This window comes from Biomphalaria glabrata, chromosome 13 (genome assembly GCF_947242115.1).
Source record: "Biomphalaria glabrata chromosome 13, xgBioGlab47.1, whole genome shotgun sequence".
In the NCBI taxonomy this organism is placed as follows: domain Eukaryota; kingdom Metazoa; phylum Mollusca; class Gastropoda; family Planorbidae; genus Biomphalaria; species Biomphalaria glabrata.
The window spans coordinates 33,105,184-33,123,973 of NC_074723.1; the positions used below are offsets into that span (position 1 = coordinate 33,105,184).

At 34.0% G+C, this 18,790-nt stretch overlaps 2 protein-coding genes across 2 annotated transcripts; both read left to right on the forward strand.

Moving 5' to 3' along the window:
- The first annotated feature begins 4,483 nt into the window (after window positions 1-4,483).
- On the forward strand, window positions 4,484-12,068 carry LOC129922445 (fibrinogen-like protein A). Its single transcript, XM_056008479.1, has 5 exons — window positions 4,484-4,823; window positions 7,176-7,255; window positions 8,394-8,451; window positions 9,651-9,992; window positions 11,123-12,068. Exons 1-5 carry the CDS (start codon window positions 4,763-4,765, stop codon window positions 11,749-11,751), a joined length of 1,170 nt encoding a protein of 389 aa, XP_055864454.1. The 5' UTR covers window positions 4,484-4,762; the 3' UTR covers window positions 11,752-12,068.
- A 5,008-nt stretch (window positions 12,069-17,076) lies between these two features.
- On the forward strand, window positions 17,077-17,791 carry LOC106076531 (ficolin-1-like). The gene has a single exon (XM_056008489.1). The coding sequence runs from the start codon at window positions 17,088-17,090 to the stop codon at window positions 17,541-17,543; it is 456 nt and encodes a 151-aa protein (XP_055864464.1). The 5' UTR covers window positions 17,077-17,087; the 3' UTR covers window positions 17,544-17,791.
- The last annotated feature ends 999 nt before the right edge of the window (window positions 17,792-18,790 follow it).

Genomic DNA, 18,790 nt, shown 5'->3' on the forward strand with positions numbered 1-18,790 from the left:
ATTCGAAACCACATTTAGCAACGGTCATATAATGTGGTGACTGTTTGCTTTAGAAATAATATTGAAGAGAGAGGCTTTCAATTTTAAAACGCTCTGTAAGGTGTTTTTAAACTCGAAACTATCTTGAGGGGTTTTAAACTTTTTAAAAGCCATCTGGAAGAGAGGGGTTGAAACTCAAAACTCCCCATTGGCTTGGCTACGCTCAAAGAATTTTAGTGTGTCATTTGTTGTTTCTTTTTTATATTGAAGATGTATTTTTTAGCATCAAACCCTCTGAAGGGAAATTTAAACTCAAAACACCCAATAGGCTTGGCTACGCTCATAGCATTTTGATTGCGAAATTTTTTTACTTTTTTTTTATTTTGAAGATTTATTTTTTAGCTTCAAACCCCGCTGGAGGGGGTTTAAACTAAAAAACCCTTTGGCTATGCTCATACAATTTTGAGTGTGTAATTTGCTTTTTTATATTGATGAGGGGCTTATCGTAAATTTTGGAGAGGGGTTTAAAATCGAAATCTTCCTTAGATTTGCTCTTGCTATTTTGGGATTGTCGTTTTGCATTTTTTTTTGTTTTATAGAAGAGGGGGTTTTAAATGCAAAACCCCCTGGTAGCGGGTTTTAAACTCAAAACCCCTTGGTAGTGGGATTCAAACTAAAAATTCCTGGGTAGGGGGTTTCAAACTCAAAACCCCTGGTAGGGGGTTTTAAACTTAAAACCCTCTGGTAGGGGTATTTAAACTCAAAACCTCCAGGTAGGGGGTTTTAAACTCAAAACCCCTGGTAGTAGGTTTTAAACTCAAAACCCCCTAGTATGGGTTTTCAAACTCAAAACCCCTCAAAACCCCCTAGTAGGGCGTTTCCATTTCAAAATCCCCTGGTAGGGGGTTTTAAACTCAAAAGTGATGGTTTAGTATTAAAATTTCACCTAAAATAAACAAAATTAAAGCAAAAGATCAGTCACTAAACTCCGACCCCCCATTTCGGGGTGGGGGGTTGGGGTTCAACCCCCCCCCCCGGCTACGCCCATGATATATATATAGACAAACATAATGTCCTCACACCATACCGACATTGCTTTAGGAAATATAGATCATGTGAAACACAACTAATAGGACTAATTGATGATTTTTCAAAAGGTTTAGATAATTGGTTTAGACAATAGTGAACAAATAGATGCTATCTTACTAGATTTTTCCAAGACTTTTGACAAAGTTCACCACCATAGTTTGCTTAAAAAATTAAAATATTTCGGCATAAATGGTCCACTGCATCAGTGGATTAAAGATTCTCTGATAGGGAGAGAACAAACTGTAATAATAAATGGCTCTAAATCAACACCAATAACAGTAAACTCAGGTGTACCTCAAGGAACAGTCTTGGGTCCACTACTATTTTTAATTTACATAAATGATTTACCAAATTGCATTACTTCAGGAACAAAAGTCAGATTATTTGCAGACGATTGCATAATATATAGAACAACAAAAACAACACAAGACAGATATTTTACAAAGAGAATTAGATGAATTACAGAAATGGGAATCAAATTTGTGCATGTCTTTCCACCCAGAAAAATGTCAGTTGTTAAGAGTAACAAAAAAACTAAAACAAATTAATTCCACTTATCTTATTCATGGCAAACCAGTAACACAGACTAAAAACACAAAATACCTAGGTGTTATAATAAATGAAAAACTGTCATCGAATCCACATACTGATGAATCTATAAAAAAAATCAAACAAAGCATTAGGATTTATTAAAAGAAATTTCTATAAATCAAATAAGAACATAAAACTAAAATTAATAGAATATGCATCCTCCTTTTGGGACCCCTCAACTCAAAAAACATTAAGAAACTGGAACAGACACAAAATAGAGCAGTGAGATTCATAACAAACGAATATTCACATTTGATTAGAGTAACACCTTTAGTAAAATTACTAAATTTAAAAAGCCTTCGGGACAGAAGACTCAAAAGTAAAGTAGCAATCATACATAAAACACTGAACCATAATCTTCAAATACAAAAACAAAATTTAATAAAATACTCTGAAAGACACAAAGATAAAGGCACATTCCTCGTCCCATATGCTAGGACAAATTTGTACAAATACTCCTTCTTCCCTAGTGCTATTAGAGCATGGAATGGGTTGCCTGAGCTAGCCAGGAAAACCAGTGACTTGGCAGAGTTTAAGTCATTGGTTAATATGCATGACTAAATGCATGACGCGTAGGACGTAATCATCTTCTTTTTTTGAAGTAACGTCTGTGTTATATAAGATAAGATAAGATATACAGACAACGCAACAGAAACATACACAGAAATAGTACAGACACAACATAAAGAGATCATTCAGCGATTACACACAGGCATCTTGGTCCTTTTCATGTTTTCTGATCAAGGAGTGGCGGTGATATAGTCTGACCGAGTGAGGTATGAACGAGTTTTTGTACCGATCTCTTTTCGTCTTTATTGACAGAAGTCGCCACTTCGCGACGACTTGGCGTAGTTCTGGTGAAAATGCGGGTGGCTGTTGTCTTCCAAGATTTTTCCGATTTTTCTTAGACATTTCAGTTCCTTAAGGCAAATGAGAAGTATAGTATATCTCAAGGAAGAAATTTTTATGTAACTTGAAGGACATTGACTGTGACTTTGTTACCAATATTTCTTAGGAAGAATGGAAGACAGATTTCATGTTTTTTAATCATTTCTATTGCAATTGTTTGCTTACAGATTAATGCAAATGAATGTTAAATTTTTTCAAACAAGGCTTTCCCATTTCTACAAGCAAGAAAATTAAACGTTTTGTTGTCATTTTCATTTGCTGAAAGGTGAAACTATTTCTAGTGAAATGATTAAAATACAACACTTATTAAGATTTCTTAATTGTGCAATTTATAAAAACAAAGTTCAAGTCAGTACTTGCACGGGAGTCTTATTGGTGCCAGAAACTGTATTTCCACACTTGAAAAACTTTGCTGCTGTTCAGACTATTCTACACCCAACACTTTTTTTTCTCTGACCAAATTAACACTTTAAACAGATATTTATTGTCCAAATAAAACATGAATCAATAACAAAATACTCAATTAGTTAATACTTTAAACAGATATCTATTGTCCCTAATAAATCATGTATCAATAACAAAATACTCAATTAGTAAATACTTTAAACAGATATCTATTGCCCCTAATAAATCATAAATCAATAGCAAAATACTCAATTAGTTAATACTTTAAACAGATATCTATTGTCCCTAATAAAACATGAATCAATAGCAAAATACTCAATTAGTTAATACTTTAAACAGATATCTATTGTCCCTAATATAACATGAATCAATAACAAAATACTCAATTAGTTAATACTTTAAACAGATATCTATTGTCCCTAATAAAACATGAATCAATAACAAAATACTTAATTAGTTAATACTTTAAACAGATATTTATTGTACCTAATAAAACATGAATCAATAGCAAAATACTCAATTAGTTAATTGATTGTTGGTAATTAGATATTTTGTAGATTATTAATAGATATAGTTTAAGGGCGGAGTTCCGCTTAAGATGGCCATTGTTGTTTTTTTTAAAGGATTTTTTAATATTTTGCTTTTTTATGAAACGTATACTTGCTACACTAGCGTGCTAAGCGTGTTTTTTTTTTAAATTATTATTTGTATAGCACAATGTCTTGCTTTAAGCAAACTTATTGTGCTCTGGTCTAATATCTATTATGGATCCGTGAGGGGTCCGTGAGGGAGTTTGTCATTACGCGCTTTGCAAACACAACCCAGCTTGAGTCGGGATTCGAACGACGGCTCTTAGTAGTGAGACAAATTTTATTTTCCACTCAGCCTTACGTGATTTCAATAATTGTGTGTATTGGTTATGGTGTATCTAGTTTAAAGCATGGAACGGATTTCTTGAATCAGCCAGAAAAGTTAAGATAAGATAAATTAGATAAGATTCATACTACAGGGCACATGATGTAAAAGTCATCTTTTGCTATGGATGACGGGTAATTAAGAGTGTCATTTGACCAGCACAACGTGCAACCTCCTTTACTCCTCCCAACTAATGTCAAGTAAATAGAGTCGGGAGGAGTCAGGGGCGTAGTAAAATTACCGAAATGTAGATTCCTGACATTTCCATGACTTTTTAGTATATTTTGCAATTTCAGGAGATTTCCAGGAGCTCTCGGTAATTCCACAGGAGGCCGCTGGAAATCTGTTATAAGTTATACGATGGTTTCATTTAATAATTTATACACCTAGACTTAGCGTGGGTCCTATGAATGTGCGGGTCCTATGAAAGTGCGATGGCCCACTGCGGTCGCATAGGTTGCATTTCCTTAGGCCGGCCCTGCAAAATAACGGCGCATGCTACGCCGTGGGTCGACTAGTAACAAGAAATTTCCAATAATGATCAATAGAGCAGTCTTAGCCGTAGTTGTGAACGGTAGATAATTGGAAAAAAGCTAGGCAATAAATTTATGCCAACATTGTAACTAAAAAAATTTTTGGGTTTCTGATTGCTTCCCACTAACTCAAGTGTAACTAGTATGGAACTTCGGTAAAACATGCAGCCTACTAATATGAATCATTAGATACTACCACACTGGCTCTAGTACAACAAAAAGCAGGAAATAAAAAAAAAATCATTCATTTCTTTCTGGAGAGTCAAATATGTATATATTTTCCACGCTGGAGTCTTTCTTATAAGAAGTTAATTTCCTTTCCTTGCACTAGTTTTTAAAAAATGACTTTGTCTTTTGTCTGTCTTGCTGTTTGCGCTTTTTGTGTGTCATTGGCTGCATCAGGTAAGTCTTTTGGTATGTTTTAGCTTCTAAATATTATTTTGTTCATAAATTTGTCTCTGTTTTCCTATATGGTTGTAAAAGTTGGACACTCAAACGCTGAGGCTGAAAAAAAAAGAATTCAAGCTTTTGTTAAAGTAAATTCTACATAAAAAATGCAGGGAATCAGATACCAAGAAAAGAAAGCAAATGAGTTTGTACTTGCTTATGTCAACAGTCTGGCTCTCATGGTCACTTCACTGCTCTCTACTGTGAAGAGACGAAAGCTGAGCCCAAGGATTCCTAGGATGTACTAAGCTAGACAACTGAAGTCAAAAGCTAAAAAGCTGAGGTTTCCTAAAAAAAAAAAAAAAAAAAAAAAAAAGAAAGCTGAGCTTGTAAGACATGACTCACTGCCTGAAGCCTGAGGTCCAGTGGAAAAGGCATGAAGAAATGGTCGTGCAAAGCAAATTTGGCTGGACTATGCCTCTCTCTTGATACGCTGCTAAGAGCAGCTGTTGACCACAAAAGTTACTCGAAAAGTCACAGTACCTGTACGACGAATGTCAAGGTACAGAAAATGACAGTTATTATATTCATTTATAACACTAGTGCTTAGTTATTATTGAGCTATGTTTTAAGGTTATCAAATGAGAGTTATTCTAAATTAAGAAACAACATGGTCAAATTACAACATTTATGAACAAAAATAAAATACCCCATTCCTTGAAAACAGCATCAGAAAAAAACATTTTTTTAAATAGAGACATAAATTCATAGGCCCTAATCAGGGTCGGACTGGGTATCAAAATCGGCCCGGGCATTACCATATAAACCGGCCCACAAATGAATGGCATGTCATATCATGAGCGTAGCCAGAAATGTTTTTCGGTGGAGTGGATTTTTTTCTACCCCCCCTCTGCAATATGATGTAATTAATCTTGATTACATTCTGACCTTTCATTCTTTCTGGCGTTTTTTTCTTAGCCTAAAATATGTTATTCTTTTAATTAATAGGAAGACAGTGCACACCACCAAGGATAGTTAAGGAGTCTGGGGGAGCGCTGTGAGCTCACCCAGCTTCGCCCCGGATCCAAGCATTATTTCCGTTATTTTAAGCTTTAAAAAATGCATATTCTGATCTCTCTACAGAGCAAGTAGCTTGCTACTCTTCCGCTAAAAAAAATATAAAAAATAAAAAAAAAATCTGCTATTCACTGCACTTAATTATTGGAGTCCAGCGATTTGTAAAAAATAGTTTTGCTTAAGTTTTTGTTTACGAAGGGGAGGATAACCACAAAACCCTTTTTTGCTACGCTTAGGAAATTCGGTGACTTGTTTAATTTGTAGCAAAATGAGGTGTAATAAATAAATTAAAAAAAAGAAAACGTGTTCGGACATCTGTGTCTTGCTGAGGTCACTTTTTTAAAAAATTTGTCTGAACTGAAAAAAAACAATTTCTTTGGTCGCGACCAGACCGGCCCATTTGGTACCTGCCCACCGGGCATTTGCCTGTTTGCCCATATAGCCAGTCCGCCCCAGGCCCTAGTGTTGACTTTGATAAGAATTTGTTTGATCTTTTAGTTATAGATTTACAACACATCTTGAGTTACACATTGTTTTGTTATAAATTTCTGAATTTATTACTTAACAGAACATTTTCGCAATAAGATAATACTTCAAATGCTAAAGACTTCATACAGATATTAAGTGATCTCGAAAACAATATCAATTTGCTTTTATTAACTCTTTCTCTCATAACTGACGATATCAACGTTGATTTGACCCCAGTAAATTTAATTAATTTTCAGTTTTCTAAACTTTAATTTGTGTTATATAAAAAGAGCATGCATTTTTCTATAATTATATACCTAATATAACATTTCCTGAGAGCATACAAAATTTACTGAAGTTTAATCATAATAAGGTAGTGAAACAAATAAGCAAAATGAATAATTCCTTCAGAACGTGGAAATAATTACGGAGAGAAAGAGTTAACATTTTTTCTTCACTATGACGGTGTATGCGTTTAAAAAAAAGAAGAAATATGTAGGAATAAAAATTGGAGCGAAAAAGAAGTAGAATTTTTCGCTATTAAAAAAGAAATATGTCTGCCTTAAAAAAAAACGTATAGAGAGGAAACTGCTTATAAAAGCCTTTATTTGGAGAACTAAGCTAGGCCACTTCGATAGAGAAGGATACTTAGTTTTTCAAGGCGCGAGGTAAGTAATAAAAGATTGTTATCAGTGATTAGTGAGACATTCAGGGTTTTTGTAAAATAGATTACCATTTACACCAATATATAAACTGTTAGGAAATGATTGTAAATGTATAAAATAAATTGTAAAATATTTGCTTGTTTTTTTTAATTTTTAGAACCAAGACTTAATTTTATTGCCAACTCTGATGTAATTAAGGAACTCATCCAGCCGCTAGTGATAAGATGTTCTGCACAGGTATAATATCGTTTTTAATTGCAATGAAAATTATCAATAATATAATGCCTATTAGGTTGGTTGAATAAACAGTTTTCAGGAACAGAGTTTGACGGTTGAAGAGTTTCTTTATTTCTGGTTAAGAAGAAACGAATATAAATACAAGGATGACTGCCTGGTCATGTGGTGTACGAGTAAAACTGTCATCACAATGGTGAAGAGTTGGAAGCAGTTTCATCCTCCACGTCAAACTGCGGCCACAGAAACGGAGGACTGAAATGAGTCCTTTTTTTTAGCCGCAATCACCCAATGTTTTACTATAGAATTGAATTATTAAGTAAAATTTTTACAGTTTGGATAACATTAAATATTTTATTATAACAAGAAAGATATTTATAATTATATTTAAAGACAATTCCTCCTATGTAAAACTTATAAAGCGATTATTACCTAATGAATGTTAGATTTTTGAAAAGTGGAACATTGTTTACCCAGCCCCATTCCCCCTCTCCCACCATCTTCGAGAAAAAATGCTGATTAAGCAAATGTATAATATAATGATTGGTCTTTAGATCTATATTTAGAAAACGGTGCGCAAAATTATAATGGTCAAATCAGATTTTTCCCAGAGTGGCAAACGAGCTAGCAATTCTTTACCTCAAAGATCTATATCAACAGTGAAATTTCTAGGAAAATCGTTAGAGCCGTTTTCGATAAGCGTGTCCACTCAAAGTTTTGCCCACTTTAATGTGCTAGTTCTTCCTTTTATCACGCTTACTATGAGTAGGAGGCGCGGTGGCTGAGTGGCGAAGGACTTGGCTTCCAAAACAAATTGGTCGCGGGTTCGAATGCTAATTAGGACTAGGATTTTTTATTTCAAGATTTTTTTTTTAATTTTAGAAGTCCATCCAGCTCTAATGGTAAAGTCGGTTGGTCGCTTACCACATGACACCATTGTTAACCGTGGGTCACATAAACAAGTGGCCTTTTTATCATCTGTGCAATATCTGGTCGCTATACCTACTTTCTATTAGGTTGACCATGAGTGGGCCTGTTGGGGCCACATATAAGTTTGTGAAATACAAAACTCTTCTTTGAAACATAAGCTTGTTTTATTCAATAGTTGATAACGTGTTGTTGTTTTTTAATTTATCCTCAGACATTTTACGTTGAAAGAAACAGAAGTGTTACAGTTACATTTATGAATATAATTCATGGTAAAGTTGACAATTTAAATACAGTGTTAATAAAACTGTTTTTGAAGGCGCCCCCCAAAAAAAAACAAAAAAAAAAAAAAAAACGTGTCGTCCCTTACATACTTAGTGGTCAGCGATTTACATGACAGAGCACCGCTCCAGGCGTTTTCTAGCAGAGGTTCATTCTCCAGGTAACGCATTACTTCTTTTTAGAAGAGCACAGGTAAGAAGGGATGGGACGGATGTATATAAAAGAGTGAAAAACATTAAATGCATCTGAGTAAATGTACGCTTGTACTAGGCCTGATCCTCGTACTTGTGTTCAAAGAAATGATTTGGAGCGGATATGACTGCAAAGATGACTTGTAGCGGATATGACTTCAAAGATGACTTGTAGCGGATATGACTTTAAAGATGACTTGTAGCGGATATGACTTCAAAGAAATGACTTGTAGCAGATATGACTTCAAAGAAATGACTTGTAGCGGATATGACTTCAAAGAAATGACTTGAAACGGATATGTCTTCAAATATGACTGTAAGCGGATATGACTTCAAAGATGACTTGAAGCAGATATGACTTCAAAGAAATGACTTGTAGCGGATATGACTTCAAAGAAATAACTTGTTGAGGATATAACTTCAAAGAAATGACTTGAAACGGATATGACTTCAAAGATGACTTGTAGCGAAAATGACTCAAAGAAATGACTTGTAGCGGATATGACTTCAAAGAAATGACTTGTAGCGGATATGACTTCAAAGAAATGACTTAAAGCGGATATGTCTTCAATAAAATGACTTGAAGCGGGTATGTCTTCAAAGATGTCTTGAGGCGGATATGACTTCAAAGATGACTTGTAGCGGAAATGACTTCAAAGAAATGACTTAAAGCGGATATGATTTCAAAGAAATGACTTGTTGCGGATATGACTTCAAAGATGACTTGTAGCGGATATGACCTCAACGATGACTTGTAGCGGATATGTTCTGTTTACTCAAAGCACGTCAACCTATGAACGTGACGTCCTATGAAAAAAACTTGTGGTCCTTTTGTTGTAAGGGAATCAGATATACTCTAGTCCAGTGATGGGCAGACTTTTTGACTTTTATATATATATATATATATATATATATATATATATATATATATATATATATATAAATATAAATCACATTATATAAAAATGGTACTAAGTAAGTAAAACATTACGTTTCAGAGACCATTGGAAGTCTGGCCACAGTTTCAAAAATTCAACAATATGACGCTAGTCCAGACGTCACTTTAAATAAAGTTCAAGGATATCTCTCGGATCAAGAGTCAAGGGAATCTTATCTTCAAATCACATGGACGCATCCAACACTTTTACAGACGGGGAAATACACCTGCGTAGCTCATACTATAAACTATGTAGGAATTGTGGAAAAGTTGGAAGCCGCTCTTTCTATTGAGGTGAAGAAAACAAGTTTCGATGATTTGGTGGATGTTGTCATCGACGTGATGAAAAATTTAGAAGATGAAAAGACAAAAGTGAAGATGTTACAACAGAAGGTTGATAAAGGTATTACTGTATGTACTTGAGATTATTCACGTATATGTGTCATTTTATTCATGTGTGCAGTTTTACGAAAAATTGTGACCGCATTTGTGTTTCAAGGACTATGGCTCCTTAGTTCCACAAGAAGTTGCAAAGAGAAGGGTTTATCTCTGGAGACGTTAAAGTCCACTGAGGTAGATTATAACAATAGCAGCACTAAGGTACCAAGGTTTTTAAGAGAAGAAAGTTCGTTGAAGAGACATACATATTAACAATTTAATAATAATAAGATTTTAAAAAATCAATAAATCTCCGTATCCTTTGGTACCATGTCATCAGTCGGCCTGACAAAAGTATCGGTAAGACCTTCACTATGTTCACATCTTTTCTTTTTTGCCTTGGCTGAGTCAGGGTTGTAGTTGTTGATAATTAGCAGTCCCTAGCAGCTGAAATTCGTGCTAAAAATATTGAAACCTGCCTTTTTACCTTTCTAAGTGGACAACTTTGGGGGCTGATTCAGAGTCTGAGTCTCCACACAAAGTACCTTTGTAATCTTGTCATCCTTAAGTAAATTTAAAGTTATCTACATTATCTCCTTTAACATGCATGCATTTCTCACAGCGATGCTTCGAAAATCGTATCCGACAGGTCCAGGCCGTAGGCCTATAATAACGACTTTTATATACTAAATGTTGCGCTTTAAAAACTAAGTTTTTCATTTAATGATTGATTCTATTCTATGGATAGTAGTTAAATTACTAAAACGTATTTACCCTCATTCTCCATAATACAAAGTCACGATAATGCTGACACATTCTTATACCTTAGAAATGTAAGTATGCGTAATATTTTTAAGTTGGCATACCTTCTACAGTACACTCAGATCCGGTACATCGGACCGCAGATTAAACAGACCTGCCGCTTATTCGGACGAAATTCTTAAAAAGTACCATAACAAATCTATTATGTAATCGATGTGGTTAACTCGACAGAGCCAATTATTATGACGAAAACTATCGCTTTCTTGTGTGATAAACGGGATTCGATCTCCCTCCCTTCCGCCGACAGTTACTGTAGATACATATTCTTATTTTTGTTTTTCTTAAAAAAATAATTTTTTCTAACTTCGTTTTCTTTACATCCTTTTCTTGTAGGTCAATCCTGTTCCAACGTTAGAAGCATTAAGGCCAGAGTATTTGTGATATTAGCTTCCGGGTTAGAGGTCATGTGTGACACCAAGACAGACGGTGGTGGATGGATCATCTTTCAGAGAAGAATCAACGGAAAAGTAGATTTCTATAGAGGCTGGGAGGAGTATCGTGACGGCTTTGGAGATTACAACATTGGTGAATTTTATCTGGGCAACGAAAATATTTTTAAGTTAACATCTACTGGACAATATGATTTAAGAATAGATTTAGAATTTAACAACACAAAATATTTTGCTCAGTACAAAGACTTTAAAATATTGAATGAGACTGAGAAATATAAACTGAAGATAGGAAACTATTCAGGAAATGCTGATGATAGTTTATCACATCATAACAACATGTTCTTTACTACTATTGATAGAGATAACGATGTATACCGTGACATAAACTGTGCAGACTATAGTTCAGGTGCCTGGTGGTATAGAGATTGTCATCGTTCTAATCTAAATGGTAAATGGGGAAGTACATTAAGTAGCAAGGGAATGAACTGGTATCAATTAACTGAATGGTCTAACAGTGTTTCTTTTAGTGAGATGAAAATAAGAGAAAGAGAGAAAAACTATTTTCATTAAGAGAAAAATAATATAAACAAAAAAGTAATTAGAAATTTGAAAATATTAACAGTGTTTTGAAAGAGATATGTTTCAAGTGCTATTTCTTTACTGTTAAAAATCAACATTTTTTTATCCTCTTTAACGATAGAAAGACATGTCTCTATGTATTACAGATAATGGCAAAAAGGTAAAACAATTTCAATGTATGATAATAAATTGTAGCCTGTTTTTCTACTAACTAAAGTCTATAATTAAAAAATGATTTGTAAATTAAACATTTTAAGAATGTTGTCTAAATGATAACTTATGCATTTCTGCTGGCATTTAAAATTTTACAAAACATATATATATAATTTTTTTTATGTACATTTGACAGATATTATTACATTTTACTGGCAGTAAATTATAAATACTATTATAAAAATAACTATTATTTATGTATATAATTAGATATAAATAACCATAATATTAAACTATATAATATGCCCATGGAAATTATTGCATTCCTAATAATCTGTAAAACTAAGACAAGCCTTATTATTATTAACCCTAAGCCAAATCAAATACAATGAATTTATTATAGAAATATCAATTACATATTATTATCAATTATATACAAACTACCAAGCTTATTACAATGAAGGTGCAGGGGTGATACAAGTACAATATCACTGAGGATTATTATTATTATTTATAACTATTACAATGGTACTGAATTGATTATTATTTTTTTATATCGAATAAAATTCATTGTAAGTTGAAGTTTATATTGTGTGATCTTTTTTTTGTGTGTGTGTGAATGTAGGACTGATAAAGTTAGAGACACAATTACATAAACAAGATAGACTAATTAAAAAAGCATCGTTAATTACTCGAACACATCTATCATCTTTTGAAATGCTTTTTCATGAAATATGCCTTTCCAAATCACTCACGATTCTTAAAGATAACATGCACCAATAAAACCACTAATAGATCAGATCTGAACGAAGTATTCATCTCCTTTCCAGTAGGACGAAAACAGAAAGATTTAAAAACTCCTTCATCCCGCTTTCGGTCAGAGTGTTACAAAGTCATTTGTCGTCATCGAGAAATACATTGAAGGGTAATTCATAAAGCTCTTGTTCTGTATATGCATGTGATCCGTGTGTGAATGTTGTTCGTATTTGAATCTATATTGTTATTGTACAGTAGTTACGCTGAAGTTGTCAATTATAAAACTCAAACTGAAAACGAAACGAATCTGTGAGATGAAACGAAAATGCATGAAACACTAAATAGTTTTTACCTTTGCTCACACGAAATAAAAGACACAACAATTTAGATAACTCTGTCTGAACTTTAACTAATTCTAAAAAATTGAGCTATCTCCCTTTGGCTATATTTAGCAGATCATAATTATGATTTTGTAAAAGGCGTGGCAATATCTTTAAAAGAAATACATAGAAAATTCTATTTAAAAAAAAAACTTAAATTAAGAGCAATGATACCAATTAGTTTTGATCAGTCATACTATAGTTTCTATTGACGGCTGAGATAAAAATAAATTTGTCCAATTAAAAACATTTTTACCAATTATTTAGTTTAGTCTTTATTCATTCATCACTGGTCGCCATCGTGGGCAGAACTACTTGTTCACAACAAAAGACGCAACAATGACTAAGGGCTATATCTTATTTATATTAAGTATTAACATCCTTCCCTTTCTCTCGACGAAACATGTTCACTTGAAACATTCCCAGAGAAACAAATGTCAGAAACATCATTCTTTTAACACGAACAGAGGTACATTATAGACAATAACCTATTCATCAATTGGGAGTGTGAAAAAAGGAAATGTTTAATACACTATATCAGGGGTGGGCTAATTACGACCCGCGGGCCATATGCGGCCCGCCGAAAAGTTTTATGCAGCCCGCGGAAACCTAAAGAAATCAGTGTTCCCAGACATTACACATATAAATATATATATATAATACATATATTAAAAACAAATAATTGTAAATATCTAGAGAAATTATTGAGACTTTTATAATGAAGAGGCTAAAGAAACATTGTCTCTAAACGTCCTTCTAAAACGTTTTTAGTAAACGAAGATTATTTTATATGGCAATATTTCAAAAAATTGAGTCAAAGACACAAGCTCTGGCCAGAATACTAAGGAGAACTATGTTGAAAGTGTTGGCTTGTACAAGATGGCAAGGGGAACAACTGATGGAACCCGTGGTTTGACTGAGGAAATAAAATAAAGCAAAAAATTCCGACCATAAAGGCATAACGGTAAAGGAAAGTTTACACAGAGCAGCATTTAATATTTAATATGGTATTAAAATACATAAAGTAATTGTTCTCATTTAAGCATAGGGCTGGCTTTAGGCATAGACAAACTATATAGCTGCTTAGGGCCTACGATTGTTGGGGCCTCGCGGAGGATATTTGTTGGGATATTTTAGAGAAGAAATAGTGAGACATGTCTTAATGTTATTGTTGAAGTACACTAGGGTTTTAATAAATTACATAATTTCATTTTTTTATAATTATTATTATTTTTCTATTTTATTTTGGGCCACCAAATTCACTTCGTCTATGGCCTCCAATTGACTAAGGTTGGCCCAGATTGGCGATTTCGAAAAGTACTTGACTATTTGGAAACAAAACATTCCGATGTTTGCACAACAGTTGTAGGTTATCCACTGGCCAGTGTCAGCTTTAGGATTTATTTGGGTTGTTAACTAGCTGTATACTATGAAGGTCCCGGGGTTCAACCTGACAAGAACATCACTCACACACAGTCGTACATACAGTAACCAACTAGGCGAATAGTTTAAATAACAACAAAAATAAATGAATTAAATTGTATGAAACATATATGTGTATGTACAATGAGGAGGATAAATAGACAATATATATATATATATATATAATAGGTATATATAAAGAGATTATTCAATAATTAATTTAAGCACCTTTGCTACTGCTATCGACTTGTCACCCTGGTTTCATAGTCCACCAGACTCTGACTGACTGGCGTCACAAAACTGCCAACCTCGGTAATAGTAAAGTTAGACCTCAGATAATCGCCAATTTGACAATGACACTGAAAAACTGTAATATATATTTCTGAGACGGCAAGCGACGCCCACAACTCCAACACTGGCACCCTATAAACGAAATAAACACAATATTCTCAACTTCTACACTAAAAATAGAAAGAGTGTCAACCTCATACAACATACAATAATAGATATCACAAACGAATAACTCACCCTAAACTGGGTCCCAAAAATTCAACTGAATAATAAGTCCGAGAAACTGGTACAGACAATTAACGTTTTTATGGGCCAACACACCGTCCGTTACAACCAAACTCAGAGGGTGAACTGCCTCATGACAAAGAATGACCGATAGATGTCACCGGACTTTGTGACGTTGCAAAACATTTCAAAACAAAAAAATACAAGACACTCTCGCCCCGTACACATACTATGAGTAGAGGAAAAAAAAAACAGAGGAGAAAGAAAAAGACACGTGTCTATACTACGCGACAGCCAGGTGCGTAACTAAGAATTTTACATCATTTGGGGGCCCGGTAGGTTTTACCTCTGTCGGGACCCTGCATTTAGCGTAATATTTAATTTAATTAATATTTAATGTAATTAATTTAATGTAAAAACATAGTTTGGGGGCTCCCTTCAAGTGGGAGCCCAGGGGGATTTTCAAATTCTCCCCCTCCTTCCCATCCTAGCTATGCCACTGCCACTGGCCAAGCATTAAAAGAATATGGAATCTCAATGAAGAAATTATGTTCCTAGAAAGGACATAGACTGTAACGTTGTTTAAATATTGCTAATGATGAGTTAAAGCGTCTTTAAAAGACAGACTTCATGTTTATCATCGGAAGCCTTTGCAATGTGTTGTTTGCGCATGAAATGTATGTGCATCTCGAATCTTTTCAAACAAAGCTATTCCATTTCTTGAAACCAGCATGTGAAATCAGGTTTTTTCATATTTATTATCTAAAAGGTGAAACTATTTCTAGTGAAATAATTGAAAAGTACAGACTTATTTGGATTCATTGATTGCGGATTTTGAAAACAATTTTTAAGACCTCAAGAATTGTAACCGCTTTTCAATACTGTCAGTTGATCATTTAATGCAGAAGCTGATTAATCTCCAGAGGACATACTTCCAAGCAACTTATGACCTGAAAGAGAAATTCAAGTCAGTTCTTTCGAGGAAGTTTCATAGGTGCCATAAGCTGTATATCCGCACTTAAAAAACACTTTGCTGGAAATCTTTCACATTTTTTGGAACCATATTTATCTTTGAACAAGCTTTTTTGAGAAAGGTAAACATTTTCTTTTATTTTCCAAAAATTGACTTAAGTTGTTTTTTTTTAAAACTTATTTAAAACATGTTGAGTCACAAACTAATTAGCCGATTCACAAATTCACCGATTCTTAAAATGGTGAGCGTGTCCATTAGGGATGCACAAAGTGTTGAGTATCGAGAAGGATGTGGACGGACGAGCCATTTGGGCTATTGTCAGGTGGGCCGGTAGGATGCCACTAAACTAGAATTAAATTTTAAAATATTTTTTAATGTTCTTTTATAAAAGGAACAATCAGAGCGTTTTGATTCACAGAATCTTGTTAGTGCTACTGATCTTACGCCAATGAAGTGAAATTATCAATCTGTGTCCCCGCAAGCACAAGATATTCAACAACCGTTGTTAAATCTCATGCTGACAGCGTCTATTAATGAAAAGGCACAAAGTCATTTATTTCAGGAAATCAAGCCACATCATCCCAATTTAATAATTTAAAAATGTCATTCACCTGGATTAGTCAATGGAGAATTAACGTCAATTTTAAGGCATTGTCTCGTTCTAAATTTCTTTAGTAATATCGATGTTTGTGTAAGGAGTTTTAAAAAAAAAATTATTTTCCACTTTAAATCAAATTTAATAACCTATTGATTAAAAATAGGTTTATGATATACATTACAATATTTTAGTTAAAATATTAAGTGATTAATTTTTTTTATTGTTTTTTTTTGGAAGATTATACACACCACTCAAATTTAATAGCAGTTCTCCTTTGGGGGACGCTAGAAAAATTTTAATTGTTTTTTTTTCTGTGCCTCTTTCTGTGCAGATTGTACATAAGACTTTAGCTGTATCATATAATTCTCTTTCTATAAATTTAATATTGAATGATTTTTTAAAATAAAAAGTGTATGTTGCATTTTGATTGCTTTAAATAGGTCCACCAATATCTTGTCGTCAAATCAACAGTACGCACAACCGCGTAATTGTAAAGTTACTTTCCGGGTAAAAGGTTATGTGTGACACCATGAAAGAAGGCGGTGGATGGATCATCTTTCAGAGAAGAATCAACGGAAAAGTAGATTTCTATAGAGGCTGGAAGGAGTATCGTGACGGCTTTGGAGATTACAACACTGGGGAATTTAATCTGGGGAATGAAAATATTTTTAATTTAACTTCTACAGGACAATATGATTTAAGAATTGATTTAGAATTTGAAAACACAAAATATTTTAAAGTTTTGGGTGAGACTGAGAAATATAGACTACAGATTGGAAAGTATTCAGGAAATGCTTCTGATGGATTAGATATTCATAACAACAAGTTCTTTAGTACTTTTGATAGAGACAATGACGAGAACAGGAGTGTAAACTGTGCCGAGAAAAGTTCAGGTGCCTGGTGGTACAAAGGTTGTCATCGTTCTAATCTAAACGGTAAATGGGGAAGTACATTGTCTTCATTGCTATTGATGCAGTCAAAATGACTCTGCTTCAACATTCTAATTGTTTCTTCTATTGTATTGTCCACCTCAGGTCAGTAGATTTGTTTCGTCACATCTCTGTCTTTTTGTTTCTCTGTGTGTGCCTCTCTGTTTCTCGTTCTCTCTCTCTCTCTCTCTGTATCTTTTTGTCTCTCTCAGTCTTTTTGTTTCTCTGTGTGTGCCTCTCTTTCTCTTTCTCTCTCTCTCTCTCTCTGTGTATCTTTTTGTCTCTCTCTGTCTTTTTTGCCCCTTTCTGTCGTTGTCTTACTTTGTCTCTCTCTCTCTCTCTCTCTCTCTCTCTCTTAGTCTCTTTCTCTTTGCCTTTTAATTGTTTTCTTTTTCTCTTTATTTCTTTCGTACACTATTTGTCGCTCTCTCTCTCTGTAAGCCAATGTAATACTACCAAATTTAAAACTGGAACATCTGCCTGACATATGCGCTAAGGACTGTTGTCTAGATGGTTCTAGGTTCGAAACCTTCCCGCTGCCATCTTACTCTGTCTGTTTAGTGAAAGATTTGGGTTATGATGTATTCATCTACAAGCCTGAAGCCACACGCAAAATATCATTTCAAAACTTATTTAAAACCTTTAATCTTTTTTAAACAAAAATGCCATCTGTCTTTTAAAAGTAAATCATTTAGTGATTTAACTCAATTCAATTCAATATATATATATATATATATATATATATATATATATATATATATATATATATATATATATATATATATATATAGTGGAGCGCTCCATAGTGACGGAAAGGGCTTTGATTTTGTTTATTTTAGGTGAGATTTTAATAATAAACCAATTACTTGCCCAAGCACAGCCTAGGGGGTTATGGGTATGTAGAAGTATGTAGAAGGACATAGCCCAAGACTGGACCAAGACTGGACCGCATGGAGACAGATTGTACCTGCTGGTACGAACTTTGCCGAGAGCAAAAGAAACGAAGCTGCATCAGAGAAAAAAGAAGAAAGCTGTCCTCTCAGCTAGCCCTAGAACAGATGTACATACATGCAAAACTGTGGGAAACTCTGCCGCTCCAGAATTGGCTTGATCAGTCACTCCATATTCTGCTCCGTCTCAAGACGAGATCATCTGGGCGCATCCATTGTCTTCCGAGACAGAAGGAGCCATATAATAATTAACCTTCCGAATATGACTATCCATTTCTTAACTATTTGAATCTACTTGAATCTCTATCATTGTTGAAATGTGCATGAAACCTCTACTAGCAAAAAAGTCTGGT

Excerpts from the sequence above, each read along its gene's own strand:
- LOC129922445 (XM_056008479.1), top strand. The coding sequence starts at position 4,763 with ATGACTTTGTCTTTTGTCTGTCTTGCTGTTTGCGCTTTTTGTGTGTCA. Across the intron at positions 7,256-8,393 it reads TGATAAGATGTTCTGCACAG|ACATTTTACGTTGAAAGAAA; the intron begins GTATAATATCGT and ends ATTTATCCTCAG. Across the intron at positions 9,993-11,122 it reads ACAACAGAAGGTTGATAAAG|GTCAATCCTGTTCCAACGTT; the intron begins GTATTACTGTAT and ends CTTTTCTTGTAG.
- LOC106076531 (XM_056008489.1), top strand. The coding sequence starts at position 17,088 with ATGAAAGAAGGCGGTGGATGGATCATCTTTCAGAGAAGAATCAACGGA.